Source organism: Dromiciops gliroides, chromosome 2 (genome assembly GCF_019393635.1).
Source record: "Dromiciops gliroides isolate mDroGli1 chromosome 2, mDroGli1.pri, whole genome shotgun sequence".
Classification (NCBI taxonomy): domain Eukaryota; kingdom Metazoa; phylum Chordata; class Mammalia; order Microbiotheria; family Microbiotheriidae; genus Dromiciops; species Dromiciops gliroides.
Genome location: NC_057862.1, coordinates 640,790,604 through 640,811,314, shown reverse-complemented (window position 1 = coordinate 640,811,314; position 20,711 = coordinate 640,790,604). Strand labels below are relative to the sequence as shown.

The 20,711-nt window shown below is 44.5% G+C and overlaps 1 protein-coding gene across 1 annotated transcript in view; it reads right to left on the bottom strand.

Annotated features, from left to right (window-relative positions):
- Positions 1-20,362, bottom strand: part of KLHL36 (kelch like family member 36) — a 28,616-nt gene extending 8,254 nt beyond the window's left edge. Inside the window, exons 1-4 of the mRNA XM_043983231.1 lie at positions 20,171-20,362; positions 17,747-17,828; positions 5,852-6,925; positions 2,945-3,102 (exon numbers count right to left, since the gene is read on the bottom strand). Coding sequence (XP_043839166.1) covers positions 2,945-3,102; positions 5,852-6,925; positions 17,747-17,806 — 1,292 coding nt within the window. The 5' untranslated portion in view covers positions 17,807-17,828; positions 20,171-20,362. The remainder of the gene's footprint in view (positions 1-2,944; positions 3,103-5,851; positions 6,926-17,746; positions 17,829-20,170) is intronic.
- Positions 20,363-20,711: the final 349 nt, after the last annotated feature.

Genomic DNA, 20,711 nt, shown 5'->3' with positions numbered 1-20,711 from the left:
ACTCCTATTTTTAATGAACTTTGAGGCCTTAAGGTTGCCTGCACAGAGATTTATCTATCAGATCTAACAACCATAAGGTCTTTAATTTTTAAAAATCTTTTTTGTTAAATTCATAGAGATATAAAAAGGGATGCTGAAATTTTCAGACCTCAACAGTGTTGATATTTCTCCTCTGCCTAAAATTAAATTAACTTGTCCTTTAAGTACTTAAGATGCCATTCCATTTGTTGTATGTCTACTAAATATTGATATTAGTTCATTAGCTATGATTCCTTTAAGCATAATGTGATCTCCTGGCATATATATATATTTTTTCCTGGCTTATATTTTAAAACTCTATTTGTACTGTTTGGTTGGAGATGATTTCTACCCTGGCCTTTCAGATTTAGACTAAAACATAATCAATTCTGCTCTGCTCTAAAAAAAAAAAAAAGAGTGCCTGAACACACGTGATTTTCTTTGATCCTCACAAAATCCCTAGGAGATGGGGAGGGAGGGGTAAGGATGGGAGGGAACAAGCATTTCTCAAGCACCTACTATGTGCCAGGTTAGCACACTAAGCCTTTATAAATATTAATCACTTAATGATTGTTTTGTTTCATAAATTAAAAAATGTTATTCACTTGATCCTCACAACAACATGGTGAGGTAAGTAAGTGCTAAAAGCAGGGATCATGGGGCAGTGTGGCATGATGGAATGAATAAAGGGTTTAGAGCTGTGGGGCCTGGGTTTGAATCTCAGCTCTGCTACTGACATCATGTGTGACCTTAAGCAACCAACCAGTCAATCGACAGGTATTTATTAATCACTCACCATGCACTGGGTATACATATAAAAAGCAAAAGCAGTGCCTGACCTCATGGAGCTTATATTCTAAAGGGGTAGACAACATGTATATAAATGGATATGTATAAAATATGTACAGAAGGGCTGGAAGGGAGGGTATTAGAAGCTGGGGAACCAGTGGTATTTGAGAGAAATTTTGGAAGGAAGACAGGGGATCTAGGAAGTAGAAGTGGGAGGGCAGGCAGGAAGTGGGGGTGGAAGGGCAGGCATAGGGGGCAGCTGGGGCAAAGGCAGAGAAACAGAAGATGAAGCATCATGGTGAAGACTAACTGGCGGGCTGGACCACAGAGTAATGTGCAAGACTAGAGAAGTAGGAAGGGGCCAGGCTGTGGTGAACTTTAAATGTAAAAGGAGCTTATAGGCCAGAGGAGGCTACCAGTGTTTACTGAGTAGGAGGCCTTGGAATCTGGTCACTTAGTTTCCCCCAGCATCGATTTCCTCAACTAAAAAATAGGTTTTTTTTGTGGGGCAATGAGGGTTAAGTGACTTGCCCAGGGCCACACAGCTAGTAAGTGTCAAGTGTCTGAGGCTGGATTTGAACTCAGGTCCTCCTGAGTCCAGGGCCAGTGTTCTACCCACTGTGCCACCTAGCTGCCCCCTCAACTAAAAAATAAAAGGGTCGGAAACAAGATGGCCTCGGAGGTCCCCCCCAGTTTTAAATCAATAATGTTCTTCCTTTTTTTTTTTTTGGTGAGGCAATTGGGGTTAAGTGACTTGCCCAGGGTCACACAGCTAGTAAGTGTCAAGTGTCTGAGGCCGGATTTGAACTCAGATCCTTCTGACTCCAGGGCCGGTGCTCTATCCACTAATAATGTTCTTCCTATAAATGCAGACAGGAAAAATGAATCTCAGAAATGTTCATTGATTCCCCAGATCTACACACCCTTGGCTACTGGGAGGGAGGGGTAAAGGACAAACCAGGACCTTTCGTATCCATGCCAAATTACACAGAAGATATACTCAGGGCTCTCTCTGGTATCTGCCAATCATTCTCCACATCCCTTGATTTCACTTCCCTGGCTTCAATCCCACTTCTCCCCTTGCCTTGAGGCTCCAAAATGAGCAGGCTGAAGGGTCAAAATAACAGCTCTAAAAGAGACCTGTCCTATAAACAGACATGGGTGCCTGGCTTTGCTGAACTTTGTTTTTTCTATTAAAAAGGGCTACCAAATTTTAAAAAGGGGGGGAGGGGCTACCAGGGGCAACTAGGTGGTGCAGTGGATAAAGCACCAGCCCTGGATTCAGGAGAACCTGAGTTCAAATCTGGCCTCAGGCACTTGACACTTACTAGCTGTGTGACCCTGGGCAAGTCACTTAACCCTCATTACCCCACAAAAAAAAAATTAAATTAAATTAAAAAGGGCCACCATCCTCATGAGCAAAGGATGTTCTAAGCTCAGCTTCTCAGAAAAAACTAGAAGAATGCACCTTTCTCTTTTCTTCCCACAAGTAGGAGACTATAGGGATTGGAACTTTGTATGATAGAAGAGAAGCGAGAGGCTGGAGTAGATTGAAAACTAGTTTCAAGATCAGGAAGACCAAAGTTCAAGTACCACCTCTGACATATACTGGCTGTGTGACCCTGAGTAAATAATTTAACCTCTCAACGCCCCAGACAATTCAACAACAGCAACTAGTATTTACATGGAGCTGTAAACTTGGCAAAGTACTTTACACACATTAGGTTATTTGATTCGAGAATTAAGTTGAATCACAGGTACCAATGTGTGTTGGTGGAAGGAATTTCTTCACTGGGGATTTCTTTTACCAATGAAATGGGAAATCCAGTGCAAAAAGGAATAGGAATTGACATTTCCATAGCACTTTCAGGTTTTTGAAGAGGCTCTAAAAATATGACCTCATGTAAGTGTCACAATAATCCCATGAGCTAGGTATGATGAGTTTCATTTTCCTAGTTTTACAGATGAAGAAACTGAGGCTCAGCTGGGTGAAGGTGACCATACCTCTAAAAACTATAAGAGGATAAATCTGAACCCAGGTCTTCCTGATTCCCGTTCTAGGGCCCTCAGGCAGGAGGTAACACAGCCTTTGTAAAAACTCCCATTGGAGTCTAACACTGAGAATACAACTAACTACCTTGGCAAACCCGCTACGTAAGACCAGGAATCACTTTTTGGATTATACGCCTCCACAGAAGAAAGCGCCCCATTTTCATTTCTTCCACCCACAGCCACCAGCATGTCTGAAATGGAGGCCAGGTAGAAATCCACTCGGCGCTGGTTCATGGAAGCCACCTGCAAAAAAAGCAACAGTAACTCACTTACCAATCTGAGACCCAGAAAGAGATTCAGCTCGTGGGCATTTCCTACAGTAGCAGTAAAGAAGAGAAGTAGCAGCAACAACCGGCATTTATGTAGCAAATTAAGGTTTGTGATCTTTATAACCACCCCATGAGCATTATGGATATTATTTTTGTTGTTTTGGGCGGGGGGGGGGGAGTAATTGGGGTTAAATGACCTACCCAGGGTCACATGGCTAGTAAATATCTGAGGCCACATTTGAATTCAGGTCTTCCTGACCTAGGGCCAGTGCTCTATCCGCTGCACCACCTTGCTGTCCCTCCTCTTGGTTTTCCAAAGACTATGGAGGGGGCAGCTAGGTGGTGCAGTGAATAAAACACCGGTCCTGGATTCAGGAGGACCTAGCTGTGTGACCCTGGGCAAGTCACTTAACCCCCATTGCCCTGCAAAAATTAAAAAACAAACAAACGAACAAACAAACAAAGACTATGGAGGAGAAGCAAGGAGGACTTTTACAAGGGTGTGGTTATAAAGGAATGTGGTGGAGTAAAAAGAAGGTTGCATTTGGAGTTGGGAGGACCTAGGTGTGAATCTCAGTTCCTCTGGTTCACCACCCATGTGACCATCGGCAAGTCCCCCAACTTCAAAGCTCAGTTTTATGAAATGGTCATGAGGAAAGCACTCTGTAAACCTAACCGTGGGATAGGAAGGAGAGTCGTTATGACTGTTGCTAATGCCCACCTCAAGTACCCACATTGTTTACCAAAAGCCAGTTTCCCCAGGAGTGTATAGTTAGGAAAGATAAGAACTGGGATTCATAGCCAACTGTTGAGAGTCCGAGCCCAGTGCTTTTGCTAGTAGTGGATCAAAAATTAAGCTGATGATGGTGCTGATTATCTTTTGGTGGCAATTTCCAGAAGGGAGGGCCCAGAATGTTTGAAGCTATGAAGGTACCACTGAACCAAGAGTCTAGACTCCCAAGGGGACTACTTTAAAGGGACCACAATCCAACTGGAAGCTTAGATTCTGGGGTGTTAGTTGAAAAGTTAGTCGGATGACTTTATGAATCTTCCTCGTCCAAATGGGAAGAATAAAACAACATTCTGGAGGGTGATCTCCCTAGGGAAAAAGAACCAGTGCATGTGTGCATGTTCACACGGCCACTCATACATATACACACATACCACTAAAGAAGGGGGAATTGCAGGGGATAGATTGTCAGTCAACTAGCATTTACTAAGTGTTTGCTACGTGCCTGGTGCTACGATAAATTTTGGATTTATAAAGAAAGGGAAAAACACAGTCCCTGCACTCAAGGACCTTATATCTGTGTGGAGGAGACAACCTATAGATAACTCTGTATATATGTGACAGGAGCGTCATAAATGGAAGGTAATAATAAGAATAATAACAACATGCCTTCTATGTGCCAGACACTGTGCTAAGTGCTTTGCAAATGTTGTCTCACTGAATCTTCACAATAGCCCTAAGAGGTAAGTGCTGTTATTTGTTGTTCAGTTGTTTTTCAGTCATGTCTGACTCTTCATGACCCCATTTGGGGTTTTCTTGGAATAGATACTGGAGTGGCTTGCCATTTCCTTCTCTAGCTCATTTTATAGATGAGGAAACTGAGACCAACAGGGTTAAGTGACTTGCCCAGGGTCACCTGGCTAGTAAGTGTCTGAGGCTGGATTTGAACTTAGGGAGATGAATCTTCCTGTCTCCCAGCCCAGCACTCTAGCCACTATGATGCCACCTAGTTTTCCTTAGTTGCTATTATTATCCTGTTTTATAGATGAGGAATCTGAGGCAAGTGACTTGCCCAGGGTCACACAGCTAATGAATGTCTAAGGAAAGTTTTGAGCTCAGGTTTTCCTGTCTCTGGCACTCTATCCATTCTACCCTAGCTGCCCCACAGGGTAATCTCAAAGGCAAGGGACCAATGGTAGGGGAGTCTGAGAAAGTCATTTTGAAGAAAGTGAGATTTGTGCTGCATCTTGAAGGAAGCATGGCAAGCTAAGAGTAAAAGGTAAAGAAGGGGGGCAGCTAGGTGGCGCAGTGGATAGAACACCGGCCCTGGATTCAGGAGGACCTGAGTTCAAATCTGGCCTCAGACACTTGACACTTACTAGCTGTGTGACCCTAGGCAAGTCACTTAACCCTCATTGCCCTGCAAAAAAAAACAAAAAACAAAACAAAAGAAAAACCAACCAAACAAAAATTTAAAAAAAAAAAGAAGGAAGGTATGGGACATAGCCAGTGCAAATGACAAGATGGGAAATGGAGTCATGGGTGAGGAATAAGTACAGGGCAAAGGAGAGGATTTGGCTCCATCAGCAAGTGCTGACACTGGTTTTATACCCAAGAAGAAAACAAGGAACAAAACATAATGTAAGGACTAGAGGTAGAGATGGGCAGCTAGGTGCTAGGTGGCACAGTGGATAGAGTGCCCAGCCTGGAGTCAGGAAGACCGGAGTTCAAATGTAGCCTCAGTCACTTCCTAGCGTATGACCCTAGGCAAGTCACTCAGCCTTGTTGGTCTCAGTTTCCTCATCTGTAAAATGAGGTGGAGAAGGAAATGGCAAACCACTCCAGCATCTCTGCCAAGAAAACCCCCAATGGAGTTAGCAAGAATCAGACAAGATTGAAAACAACTAAACAAAAACAAAAACAAAAAAAAAGGGCAGAGATGAAAAGAATCCTTAATGAAAAAGAAAGAAGACAAAATGGGCACTAATCTCACCTTTATCCACTGGTTCCAGCGGGGATCATACCTATAGAGAAGATTCGAAGCCGCATCCCCTCCATTGTCCCGGGAGAAACTGCCTCCGGCTATGAAAATGAACCCTCCCAGGACAGCCACACAGTGATGGCTCCTCCGGGCCGGGAGGGGTGTCTCCATGACCCACTGCTCATTTTTGGCATCCAGAAAGCAGGTGTCATCGCTGAGCTCAAGGCAGCGCTCTGACACCTCCCCGCCCACAAAGAGGAGCCGCTCCTCGTTGGTGCGGAGCGCCGTGCGCTTGTTCTGCAGCACGGGCTGGGCGGCCACATTGTTGTGGTAGGCCACGGCCTCCTCGATGAACCCCTCACAGTTTGCCTCCTTGGGCAAAAGCGAGCAGACCGCGGGCTTGACCCGGTGCAGGAGGTCACTCTTGGGGATCAGCGGGAAATGGATGTTTTCTAGCACCTGGAAGGCATCCGCCTCACGCTCCGAATACTGGGTCAACCACTGGAGGGCAGCCTGCAGCAAGTCATGCTCACACTCTCGTTGTACCAAGCTGCTGCCCAAGTACTGGCAGAGCTTCTGGAGAGAGACGTTCTGTAGAAAGTCCGGGGTGAAGGACAGCGTCCCGAAGTTACGCAGGATAAAGGAGTCGATATAAGAGTCCAGGCGTTTCAGACTGTAGATGGAGGCCAGTTCCTGCAGGTAGAGGTAATTCTCCTCGCTCACCTCATTTTCCAGGTACTCACAGCAGAAATCCACCACCTTCCAGATCTGCAGGAGGTGAGCGGTCTCCAAGACATAGTCGATGTTCCCGCCGTCTAAGGAAAGCTCACTGCCGTAGAGAAAGTCGATGACGGCTCGGAGGCCAATGTACGAGGCTCCAACCAGCTCTACCTCCTTCTGGTAGGCCTCCCGCATACCGATGGTGAACATAGAATTGAAGTAGTCACTGCACACAGCCAGAAGATTCCGGTGGGCGGGGACCCTCTGTTCATCGGCAACCAAGACAATGTCGCAGAAGAGGCCCCGGTGTCTCTGCTCATTCAGCCTCTGGAGCACCATGTTGGGATGGTCAACCCATCTATACACCTGAAGCAAAGAGATTACATCAGAGCTCGCCCCCTAGTGGAGGGGGAAGAGCACTGCGCTGGGAAAGCTAGATGGGAAATCCTAACGACTCCGCCGCCCTTGCAACTCACCTCTGACATAAGCTGACTGAGAATGGGGACCAAATTTTCTTCATGACCTCCAAAGTGCCAAGGATGGTACTGTGTAAAAAGAGTACTTGGTACTCAGTGATAAAGGTGTGTGGCTGCCTGATGGAGCAGTGGGTCTCCAAGATCTAAGCAAAAACTGAGCAAACTTGGGCATTCCCTCTCCAAGGGAATTTGTTGTTATTTAATCGTTTTCAGTCATGTTCGACTTTTCCTGACCCCATTTGGGGTTTTCTGGGCAAAGATACTGGAGTGGTTTGCCATTTCCTTTTCCAGCTCATTTGACAGATGAAGAAACTGAGGCAAACAGGGTTGAGTGACTTGCCCAAGGTCACACAGTTGGTAAGTGTCTGAGGCCACATTTGAATCCAGGAAGATGAGTCTTCTAGACAAGGCCCACCACTCTATGCACTATGGCGCCACCTACCTGCCCTCCAAGGGAATCCTAGAGCACAAACTCGGGTTCCTAGTGCCATACTTTAATTCAGCAGTTCTCAATTATTTTTTTTTTTGGTCTTAGGACCCCTTACACTCAAAAATTACTGAGAATACCTGAAAGAGCTTTTGTTTATATAGGTTATATCTATCGATATTTACTCTATTATGAAATGTCTTAATATTCCAGTGAGAATAGTTTCTACCTCTTGGACCCTCTCAAAAGGGTGGCCAGGTGGCCCTGGACCACTGTCTGAGAACCACTGGTTCAATTTTATCTTTGGTTAAAAATGAACCAGGTCGGGGCAGCTAGATGGTGCAGTGGATAAAGCCCTGGAATTCAGGAGGACCTGAGTTCAAATTTGACCTCAGACACTTGACACTTACTGGCTGTGTGACCCTGGGAAAGTCACTTAACCCTCACTGCCCTGAAAAAAAGAAAAAAAAAAACCAGAACCAGTGAAATACAATTTAGAAGACCACTCCCTATCCTTACAATCAGAAGAGCCCCATTTGGAGCTGTCTTCTTGGTGAGACCTTTCCTGCTCTTCCCCCTCCTCTCAGTTCTTAGGGATCCCTGCTTCCTGAAGTACTTAGTTTACACCAATCTATGTACCAGTGGTATCCTCTCAAGAACACCTGAGCTACTTAAGGGGAGGGAATGTTCTGTTTTTATTCCTAGAGCCTAGTAAAGCAACCCGCCTTGCTTGCTGAACTGTCAAATTGAATCAAATGTGTCCTGCCTGGCCCCACCACTGGCTGACTGTGTGATCTTGGGCATGGCATAGCAACTCTCTGAATCTGACTGAGATAAACATGAGTGGACACATACAACTGCTCTGCCTGGGCAAACCAGTATTATTACAGGCTGGTGTTCTGAGGAACAAATAATTATAACATTTCTTCCCCTCACTCCCCCCCCCCCCCCCGACCACAGCAAAGCTTTTAATTAGGAGAAAATAGCAGGACAAATAGTGATAGGGGATAAAAATTGAACTTGTGACAATAACAATAAGAAGTCACATTTCGAAAGGGCTTTTGGACTTATAAAGCACTTCCCCTCATGACAACCCCAAAAGGTAAACAGTACAAATATCATTCCCCTTTTTCAGATGAGAAAACTGAGGCTCAGAAAAGGGAAGCTGACCACCACAGCTAGTATCAGAGCCTGTGAACCCACTTTTTATGACTCCCAAGTCATCTCTTGTTTCCGGCTACAACAAGAGGCTACCAAACCCTAATCTGTTAAGTGAGCAACAAAAATGGACTTTTATATCATTTTTTGAGGTTCCCAAAATCTCACCCTTCCAACAGTCTGAGGTGAGGTTCCACAGAGCAGGCATTATTCGCCCCTTTCCAGATGAGAAAACTGAGGCTCCTAGTGGTTCAGTGACTGGCCCATGGGCATGTGACAAGGAGGTTTAGGATTCAAACTCAGGATACCCGAGTTCTAGTCCCATGTTCATTTCTACTAGGCCACACAACTCTTATCCACTGAGGTACCTGAGGTGGGGTGGGGTACAGAGGATAGTGTGTTAGAGACAGGAAGACTTGAGTTCAAATTCCATTTCTGACACTGACTAGCTGTTATTTGACTGTGGGCAAATCACTTAACCACTACCAGCCTCAGTTTCTTCATCTGGCAAGCACCTACCTCCCGGGGTTGTGGTAAAAACCAAGTGAGATGATCTCTGTGAAGTCATTAACACAGTGTCTGGCCCAAACAAAGTGCTATATAAATGTTAGCGAGTACTTACATGGTACCTACCTCACAAGGCTGCTGTGAGGACTGAATGAAAGAAGACATGCAGGCTTACAGTGCTCTATAAATGCTGACTATTCTTTTTTTTTGGGGGGGGGGAGGCAATGAGTTAAGTGACTTGCCCAGGGTCACACAGCTAGTACGTGTCAAGTGTCTGAGGCTGGATTTGAACTAAGGTCCTCCTGAATCCAGCATCAGTGCTTTATCCAATGTGCCACCTAGCCGCCCCCAAGGCTTAGGATTTTTACATGTCAGTTTCCTGGTCACAGAAGCTGCTCACTCTCAGCTTATCACCTTCACTTGTGATATAAGTAAAAAAAGAAAAATGGGGGAGAGGGGGAGTGTGGTCCTGCATATTCCCAAGGTGTCCAGGGAACAAAAAACAAAGTCACTCTCTAAGCCCCCTTGACAGGAGACAACTAAAAAGTGAGAGCCCGTCTTTGCCAGAGCCATGATTGTCCACTCTGTCCACAGCAGCTGCTGCCCCCGTGTGGCCGTTAATGATACAACTTCTCTCAATGTTTGAAAGCACTTTATATACAAAAGTTGATTTCATTTAACCTTCCCTTCCATGACTGTTTCTGTGACTCAGGGCTTGTTTATCTAAATGTGCATTTCTTGACATCTGAAAGCAAGATCCGACATTACAGTTTCAGACAAAGGCCTGGGAGGATTCTTACCGGGCTGGGGGAGGCTCAGCTGCCACAGGCTGGCTATGAGTCATTGGCGATGTGAGATAAACAAGCTGGCTAAGGCTGCGGCCCAGGAGGTTAACATGACACTGAGGGCCTGAGCGCACAAGGAGGAGAAGAGAAAACTTCTAATTTGCTCTGCAGGAGTGAGGGATATCTGGTGCAGCAGAGTGGGATTTCAGAGACCCGGATGGAGGAACGCGGCAGAAGGCAACGGAATGGTCTGGGAAGAGACTAAGGGCTGACTCTTGAGTCTTTCAATGCTCAGGACCATCATTTTGGAGCTAGAAAAGATCTGAGGTCATTGAAGCCAATCCCCCCATTTTATTGATGAGGAAACTTAAAAAGGTGAAATGATTTACCCCATGGAAGAGGCCCACCTCCTGGGACAGCCCATTCCACTTCTGACCTGCTCTCATTGGCCTCAGGAAGCTTTGCCTTCCATGTGGCCTAAATGACTCTTCCCAACTTCCATCTGTTGCTCCAAATTCTGCTCTCTTGGGCCAAGCAAAATGAACTTAACTCCCCTTTCAGAAGACAATTTTCTGCTTAACAAGGTATTAGACCCTCTAACGAGTGGACAAATATGGAATGAGATTTAAGATAGAAGCAGCATGATGTGGAAAGCATGCTAAATGAACTGTACATATATAACCTATATTGAATTGTTTGCCTTCTCAATGAATGGGGACAGAAGGGAAGGAGGGAAAGAATGTGGAACTCAAAGTTTTAAAGGACAAATGTCAAAAGTGGTTTTTACATGTAATTGGAGAAAAGCAAAATATTATATTTGGCTATAATAAAGAAAGGAAAGAAGTAAATAAAAGAAGGAAGGAAGGAAGGAAGAAAGCGAGGGAGTGAGGGAGTAAGGGAGGGAAGAAGGAAGAAAGGAAGGAAGAAAAGAAGGAAGGGAAGGACGGAGTTAGAGAGGAAGGGAGGGAGGAAGCATGCTAAGCTTGAAGTCATAAGACCTGAGTTCAAATTTAGCTCTGATCCTTAATACCTATATAACTTTGGGCAAGTCACTTTGCCTCCCTAGGCCTAACCTTCCTCATTTGGAAAATGAGCACACTGGACTATATCAGGGTTTGGCAAACTACATTTTGTGCGCCAATAGAATTTTACTTAAAAATGTCAAAACCATTCTTAGTTCTTGGATCATGCTAAAGCAGGTGTAACAACTGGAGTGACGCCACCTGCTGGAGAGTTATTGTAGGAAAGCTCCACCATGAGGAGAAGACGTCTGAGGGCAAGCCATGTGGCTTAGAAGGTCAGTTCCTTGGTGTCAGAAAGTGACATTTGCTTGTGGGTACTGTCTATCAAAGCTATCAGCCAATTAGCTTGGAGCTGTATGTGTGGGGACAGGACGTTTCCAGTTTTCACAGGAAGCTTGTGGGATGAAGAAGGGGTGGTTCTCTCTCTTTTGTCAGGATTCTCATGGAGAGTGGAGCAAAAATGCTGACTCCCTGAGACAGATAGCTGTAGGCATCTAGGCCTCTTTCTCTCTCTTCACCAAATTCTTATTCTTAATAAAAGCTTAAAATTCTAAACTCTTGCTAAAGCTTATAATTTATTGGCAACCACTCATTAGATATTTTAATTTTTGTTTGTTTGTTTGTTTTTTGTGGGGCAATGGGGATTAAGTGACTTGCTCAGGGTCACACAGCTAGTAAGTGTCAAGTGTCTGAGGTCGGATTTGAACTCATGTCCTCCTGAATCCAGGGCTAGTGCTTTATCCACTGCACCACCTAGCTGCCCCCCTCATTAGATATTTTAGACAGTATAGCTAGATAGCAACTTTACACAGGTGGTGAGCCAGATTTGGTCAGGAGTAGTCGTACACTGACCCATGCACTGGATGATCTCCTAGATCCCCATAAGCTTTAAATCTTGGGATCCCATGAAAAGGATTACCCAGGGAAGGCCCTTTCTGGAAAGGTAGCCTGGGCATTAGGTTTACATGTCATATTCTCAGCGGTGCGGCTCGAAGCCATCCAAGCTGACACAGCTACTGTTTGGGAGAGAGACAGGTTTCTGTGAGATCTTGCCAGATCTCGATCTTCAAACCAGGGACTAAAAGTAGACTTCTGCTGACTCCACATTCATGTTGGGTGGAGCTGATGTTGGGCTAGGGAGGTGCCGAGTTCAAGGAGAAGAGTGGACCTAACTCTCAAGGATAATATCATATGGTTTCCTGGGGCTCTGCTCCTCCTTGTCAACCTGCATGATAGGAAAGGGAGAACTCTCCTGCTCCCCCAGGACTCCTTGAATTGCAGCCTGTGTAGGTAAACCACTACATATCTAGGATCTGACCTCAGACATTTACTCACTATATGACTGGGCAAGACACCTAACTAACCCTGTTTGTGTCAGTTTCCTCATCTGTAAAATGGAGATAATAATAATAATAGCAATAACATTATATTACATGTTATGTATCAATATGATTACCTATTATTGTGCTGTATAAGTATATAATGATTTGGATGTGGTGCTACATAAAATTATTATTATATATTACATAACAATAGCAACAATAGTAGTAATAATATCTTATTGTATAACATATTATGTTATACAATAATAGCAACAGCAATAGTAATAACAGCACGTACCTCACAGTGTTGCTGTAAGGATAAGATGAGGTAATAATTATAAAGCACTTGGCACAGTGCCTGGCCCAAAGCAAGTGCTATATAAATATTAGTTATTGTTATTATTATCATTATTAGAATGATAATAATTAGAATTAGTTCACTCTGATACCTCTTAGATTCCTACAAACCCTGGGACTATTATACTACCATTACCTTGAAAGGTATGGCATCAAGTATTGAACAAATATTCATTCATTTAACAAGCACTTGCTGTGTATAGAATATTATGTGGAGTCCTGGGGACATACAAAGTTTAGAGAAAGTTTGGTTTCTTCCCTCCTGGAAATTTCAGTCTAGTGGGAGACAAGATGGGACAAAATGGTGAAGAAAGCATCTGTTCCAACAGTTTTTGGGACCTGGAATCAGGAAGATGTCTTCCTGAGTTCAAATCTCACCTCAGCCACTAGCTGTGTGACCCTGGGCAAGTCACTTAACTGTTTGCTTCAGTTTCCTCATCTATAAAAATGAGCTGGAAGAGGAAATGGCAAACCATTTCTGTATCTTTGCCTAGAAAACCCCAAATAGGGTCATGAAGAGTCAGACATGACTGGAATGACTGAATGACAACTTACTCTAACACCAAAATGATCACTTAGTTAAATTGGTACTATGGTCCAGAGGTATCCTAAATGTGGACCAAGATCAAAATATAATTGGGAAGTGTTTAACAAAAATTTAAAAAATACAACATAGATAATGTTAAGTTGTGGTTTTTGAGTCAACATGCAGAGCTGTTTCTATTTGAGTCTAATGCTACTGAATTAAGACAATAGGTAAAAACTATACCCAATGTTAAAAATATCAGTTTGGGAAAGTAGTGACACCAGAAGGGGGACCTGGTGGAGTGGAATGTAAAGGCTAGAAATCAGAAAGATCAGAGTTTAAATCCCACCCCTGACACTTACTAGCTGTGTGACCCTGGGCAAGTCACTTAACCCTCATTGCCCCGCAAAAAAAAGAAGTGAACTAAATCTCCTCTGGTTCAAGGGTCCTTAACCTTCTTGTGTGTGCTGTGGACCTCTTTTTGCAATCTGATAAAGTCTGTGGTTCCCTTCTAGCAATACTTTTAAATGCCTAAAACCAATTATTCTGAAATATATTTCTCAAAATATTAAAAACAACAACAACATAGGGGCACCTAGGTGGGGCAGTAGATAGAGCACTGGCTCTGGATTCAGGAAGACCTGAGTTCAAATCTGACCTCAGACATTTAACACTTACTAGCTGTGTGACCCTGGGCAAGTCACTTAACTCCAAGTGCCCCACAAAAAACAAAACAAAAAAAAACAAAACCCCCCCAACAATAACAAGTTCCACAGATTCCTAACCTCTGGGTAAACAGGAAAAAATAAAAAGCAAGCCCACCATTTCCTAGTCTGCCCTAACCTCTGGGTCAGGAATCTCTTATTGAGTCCAACCTCTTTATTTTCCAGTTGGGAAACTGAGGCCAAGAGAGGTTAAGTAGCCTGTCCAGGGTCACACTGCTAGGAAGTGTCTGATGTGGGATTTGAACCCAGGCCTTCCTCACTCCAAGTCCCACCTCATCTACTTCACTCTGCCAAATGATAGTGAGGTCTTTGTCGGCTTGGTGGAGGGAATAGTTCTCACATTGAGAATTCCCTACAGCTAACTAAATCATAGAACCTTCCTGTATTTGTGCAACCTATTAACTTAGATATTCTTCCTTAAAGAAGAATTATTTCCAGAGTTTTGAAATGACAATATTACAAGTTAAATGAGCCAAAGCATCGTTAAGTGACTAACCAGTTCTTTCCAATCCTCTATAGTTTGTTTTAAACAGCAATTTAAAATTGCTACTGAATGAGTCTTAGAAAGTGGTATATTTTACAAAGTCTGGTTTGAAGGGAGCTTGGCAGGAATCCAGACCAAATCCATCTTTTTATGGATGAGGAAATCGTCTCAGAGACATCAAATGATTTGCCTTAAGTCATACAGGTAGTAAAGAGTTGAGCTAGTATCTGAAGCCAAGTCCCCTGAGTCTAAAATCAATAAACTTTGTTAAAGGCTTTTGGTGAGCTGGGCCTGGTCATGCAGGCCTGAAAAGGCTAAAGTTGGTGGCTGACGTGAGCTCAGGAATTTTGAGCTGTAGAGGAGGCCTAAAGCCATGTGACCTTGGGCAGGTCACTCAAACTTGTTGGGCCTCAGTTTCTAAACTGTAAAATAAAGGGGTCAGGGGTAGCTAGGTGGCACAGTAGATAGAGCACCAGCCCTGGATTCAGGAGGACCTGAGTTCAAATCCAGCCTGAGACACTTGACACTTACTAGCTGTGTGACCCTGGGCAAGTCACTTAACCCCAATTGCCTCACTAAAAAAAAAACAAAAAAAAAATAAAGGGGTCAGACTCAATAAGGGGTTCCTAACCTGGAGGTTAGGGCAGACTAGGAAATGGTGGACTTGGGTTTTTTTTTCCAGTTTACACAAAGTTTGGCACCAGTAAAGTGAGCCCTGAGAGTAGGGGGCCAGCAGGTTGGCTGCCAAAGAGAGATAAACCAGTTTAAATCAGATAAAGAGCAAGTCAAAGCTTCTCTGCTAACTGGCAGTACCCATGAGTAGCCACCATACTTCTAACCTCCCTTAGATAGTCTTAAAAAAAAAAAAAGATTTCTACTGCTTCTTCGAATAACTGGAAACTGCTTCCCGTATTTACAATCTAGATTAACTTTAAAGTACATATCCTCTTTTGCTTTAAATACAATCTCTTTTACTCTGTCCTATAGACAAGTGGCCAGTTGGGGCAGCTGGGTGGCCCAGTGGACAGAGTGCCAGGCTTGGAGACAGGAAGACCTGAGTTTAAATTTGGCCTCAGACATTTACTAGCTGTTTGACCCTGGGCAAGTCACTTCACCCTGTTTGCCTCAGTTTCCTCATCTGTGAAATGAGCTGGAGAAGGAAATGGCAAACCACTCCAGTATCTTTGCTAAGAAAATCCCAAATGGGGTCACAAAGAGTCAGACAAACTGAAAAAATAACAACTAAAATTGGTGACTAGTGGCTCTCTTTCTCTTCATCAACTAGGCAGAGTAAATAACATTTCTTTCTTTCTTTTTTCTTTGCAAATAACATTTCTTGAACTAAAACTTTCATTGGTACTTCCAAAAATGGAAATATGAATTCATTTCTCACTGTGCCTGAAAGCAATGACTGGGATTACATCTCATGAAATGTTTGGGGGTTTTTTTTGGCAAGGGCAGGAGGGCAATTGGGGTTAAGTGACTTGCCCACGGTCACACAGCCATTAAGTTCTGAGGCTGTATTTGAACTCATATCCTCCTGACTCCAGGGCCAGTCCTCCAGCCACTGCATCACCATCACATATAATAAGAGTCTCTTAGATATATTGGTTAGTTTTGCTGAACTGTTTTTTCTCCCCCTTTAAATTTTTTATTTTAAGAGATCACTTTCTAGGAGAGAGAAAGGGAGGAACATGTTGGGAAATAGAAGGATGGCAAAACAGAATAGATTAATAAAAAAAATTTTAAAGATAAAAATGTTAAAGTAATGCCTGGAGTAGGTGGGTTCTGAAACAGAAGCATTCATGGTATGCAGCAGTCTCCTTGCATAGCTAAGCACCCTGTCGCCTAAGCAGTCACCCCTCAATGTCACAAACTAATCAAAGGATGTTCTCAGCTCACATGCCCTCAAAAGTCCGAGGGGACCTAATTTTGGAGTGGAGTGATTAAAAGCTGGGAGGGCCATGATAGATAGCTAGAGGACTCCAGGCAGGGAGGAGAGGAGAGAGTTGGAGAAATATTGTCCCCTTCCTTTCCTCAAACTGCTTTGCTGGGTTCTTGACTGTTAGGGAAAGGCATCTTCTATATATTTTATATCTGATTACATGTGTACATGTTGCACAATTACTGTATATATATTTTTGTGTGTTCATGCTATCATCTCCATTAACAGTAAACTCCTCGAGGGCTTGACTGATTTGTTTTTGTCTTTGTATTCTGATTGTGAGCACAGCCCCTGGTACATAGCAGGTGGTTAATAAATGCTTATTGATTAATTGACAGCCCTTGCTTTATGACCCTGAGTTTTCCCTCCCTGGGGAGCATTAGATGACCTCTGAGATCTCTCCCATCATTCCTTGATTCTCCTCCTTCCATTCTGCCAGGCTTCTTATGCAAAAACCTCCAGTCTGCACTTTAAAGATAAATAACCTAAACTCACATCCTGGGGAGACTGTGTATGTTGTACATTCAATAGAAAAACAGTAAAGCACAAGGGCTAAATGTCAGACCAGGAAGAGCTGGGTTCAAATTTTGCCTCTGATTCATACTAGCTGTGTGACCAGGAACAAAACAAGCTCAGTTAACTCTATAAAGGCTATATAGGTGAGTAGAAAATCTGCATCAAACTTCTGCAGGAAGTTTCCAGACTAAGAGTTCCTTCTTGATGAAATCAGCACAGAACAGTGGAATGAGTACCTCCTCTGAAATCTGAGGATAGGGGTTCAAATCCTGCCTTTGATAAATCCATGTTTTTAATTTATTCAATTGATATTTTAAAATGTTATGATATGACAATTGTAATCAGAAAATACATATACTTAGGGGCAGCTAGGTGGCACAGTGGATAGAGCACCAGCCCTGGATTCAGGAGGACCTGAGTTCAAATCCAGCCTGAGACACTTGACACTTACTAGCTGTGTGACCCTGGGCAAGTCACTTAACCCTCATTGCCCCACCAAAAAATAAATAAATAAAAATAAAAATAAAGCCCATCTATGGGGGGCAGCTAGGTGGTGCAGTGAATAGAGTACCGGCCCTGGATTCAGGAGGACCTGAGTTCAAATCCAGCCTGAGACACTTGACACTTACTAGCTGTGTGACCCTGGGCAAGTCACTTAACCCCCATTGCCTCACCAAAAAAAAAAAAGAAAGAAAGAAAGAAAAATTTAAAAAGAAAAAAAAATACATATACTTTACTATCTGAGTGACCTTGGACAAGTCATTAAGTAACTGATCTTTGATGGGTCTTAATTTTCGCATTTATAAAATGAGAGGGTTGGGCTAGATGGTCTCTAAGCTTGAGCTGATTTTACGATTTTACAACATAGGTCTAGACCCCAAAAGAAAAAAAAAAGAGACTATATGAGCCCAGAGGCTTGTAATTCACAGACACACACCTTTGAAGATTCACTGATCTTGTACGGACGAGACACTCTGGTCTGTCTGGCCCCCTCCATTATAGAGTGATTGAGAGTAGTCCTACAACAAAAGAAAAGAGAATTATTGAGCATACAAAGTTACCGTCATTCACTAAGTTCACAGGGAACACAGACACAGTCAGTAGAAGCGACAGGGTGGGAAGTCTTAGAAAGAGCTGAGAGGCTAAAAGATGGAGCTGGAATCTAATTAGCTACATTACTGGTTTTCTTTTAAATCAAGTTATAGTAAAGAATCACATGTAGTTAATGAATACCCTCCATCTTCTATTTCCCAGAATACCCATCTGCAAATCATTGTCACATCTTTTGTGGCCTATTGGCCATGAATATGGCTTATAATGCAGCTCCATCCCTTGTCTGAATCAGAACCCCTAAAAGGAGGATTGATGTGGGTATTGGAAGGAATCCTATGAATGAATGAGTGAATGAATGAATATACATACATACATACATATATATATATATATGGCATGTATGTATGTATATATATATACAGAGAGAGAGAGAATATATGTATATAACACACATGCATACTATTGAATGGTTAAACACATTTTAGAAAATTTCTTAGAAAAGTGTGGCCTTGGGGGTGGCTAGGTGGCACAGTGGATGCAGCATAAGCCCTAGAATCAAGGAGGACCCGAGTTCAAATCCAGACTTAGACATTTACTAGCTAAGTAATCCTGGGCATGCTACTTAACCTGGATTGCCTCCAAAAAAAAAAAAAGTGTGGCTTTGCCTCGATTTTGAGGTGCAGGCAGGGCAAAGTGTATTGGGCAATTTATGCTCAATGATTAAGTACTGACTGTATACAAGGCAAAATGCTACTGTTGAGGGGACAGAGATAAAAATAAGAGTTCTTGCCTTCAAGGGGTACCTTGCCTATTGAGGTGGGGGTGGGGAGATTAATGCTAAGTGTTTGTTGAATTAAGTTGGGTTCTGGTACCTTGCTCTGCTAAAGTGGTAACTCTAGGCAAGTCACTTGACCCCGGTGGGCTGTAGTTGCCTCATCTGTAAAGTGAGCCAGGAAGATCTGATAATCTCTGGGGTTCCTGCCATCTCTACCAGTCCACAAAACTGGACAGATAGCTGTTGATCAGTTTTATGGGGGAAGAAGAAATATGGAAGACAGGGGCCCACAAGGAGTGGGCAAGAGAAGATCAATTAGGTAACACCAAAAAACCCATGATGGCCCTGGCCCAAACGGGGCACATGTTGTACTTAGCTAACCTGACTTCAACAGTCTGGGGGTAGAATTACCTGGAGAGGTATGGGTAGGGCCCCGTGGAAGAATAAGAACTAGCCATCAGCTGGCCAGGCCAATCGGCATGGGATGACCCATGCCTGGATCTGCCACTTGTTCAGAGTCCACTGGGACCAAAAGAAAAGAGGTACCAGAGTCTTTAAGCTTCCATTTCCTGGGTGGAGTAAACCCAGAAGAAAATAAAAGCAGGTTTTGGCTGAAGGTTACTCCTGCTCCCACTTCAGCCTAGCTGAAAGGACAATGGTTGTAGGCACACTCAGGGAACACGGTTGGTTCAATTCCAGGTTCTGCTACTTATTGGGTGACCCTGGGCAAGTGACTTGCTCATTCCGGGGCTCGGTTTCCTCCTCTAGAAAAAGGGGGGTTGAAAGAGATGGCTGCGGTCCCTCCCACCTCCAAATTCTATGACCTAAGTACAGGAATCCAGCGCTAAGCTCCGTACCCTCCCCCGAGCTACTTAATGAGTTCTTCAGGGGCAACCCTCGCAATTCTGGCTAACGGGGGCGGCGGCAGTTTCTGGCTATGAACGGGCAGTTCTCTCTCTACCTCCCGCATATACACCCACACACCCAAATCTCTGCCATACAAAGCCTTTTCTCTGCCAAAAAACATTCCCCCCACCCACCCCCCGCCCCAAACGCAAACAAACGGCGGTCCCTTCTGAGATCCGAAACATTCATTAAACAGCTACTGCGTACAGGCTAAGGTGGGGATACAAAGTTTGGCTAAAACACTGTCCCTGCTCTCGAGTAGCTTGCAATCTAGTAAGAGGACACGCCACAATGGAACACAGAAGAAAAGGCGCCTATTCAACAGATTTGGGGATTTACTTTAACCAAAAACGCACATTTGTATCATTAAGATTTACATTCTTGTAGGGGGCTGGGCTCTAGACATGCCAACCCAGGCATAGGTAAGAAGGGATGGGGGGACGGGGGTCACCCAGCTGAAAGGCAGGGACAAAGATACTGGGTCCAAGCTGGACCTCTGACTACAAGGGGAAAAAAGGGGGGGGGGGTGTCCATGCTTCGCTAGGGGGGCAGCTGGGATGCAAAGTGAGGAGGAAGGGAGGAAGGGCAGGAGGCTCGGGAGCTGACAGAGGGGACAAGCGGACCAACCTGGGGAGGTGAGCGCTGTGCAGGCGGCCGCCGCTACAGGCTGGCCGGAGCAGCACCGCCGGCGCCCGGGCTGGATCCCGATCCCCGGCCGGAGCGGCCGGGCGGCAGTGGCGCGGCCGGCCCTCCGCCGGCGCGGTCCACAGCCATGGCTCCGCCAGGAAGTGCTGGGCCGAGTGAAGCGGACGCCGGACCAATGAGCGTGCAGGGAGCGAGGGGCGGGGGCCCTGGAAGAGGTGGGCTCAGCCTGCGGCCAGCTGACGCCGGCCGGGCCGCAAACAAACAACCAGCCAGCCGGGGCCCGCCTCCGCCTCTCCCTCCTCTCTCCTCCCTCCTCCCTCTTCTCCTTCCTCCTCCCTCCTCCTGCTCTTCCCCTCTTCCCCCCTCCTCTCCACCTTCCTCCCTCTTTCTTTTCCCTTCTTTCTCTTCCCTCCTATCTCTTTCCTCTCTCCTTCTCTTCCCTTCCTCTCCCCTCCTTCCTCTCCTTTTCTCCTCCCTCTTCCACCTCCTATTTCTCTCCCCTCCTCCTTGCTTCCTCTCCTTT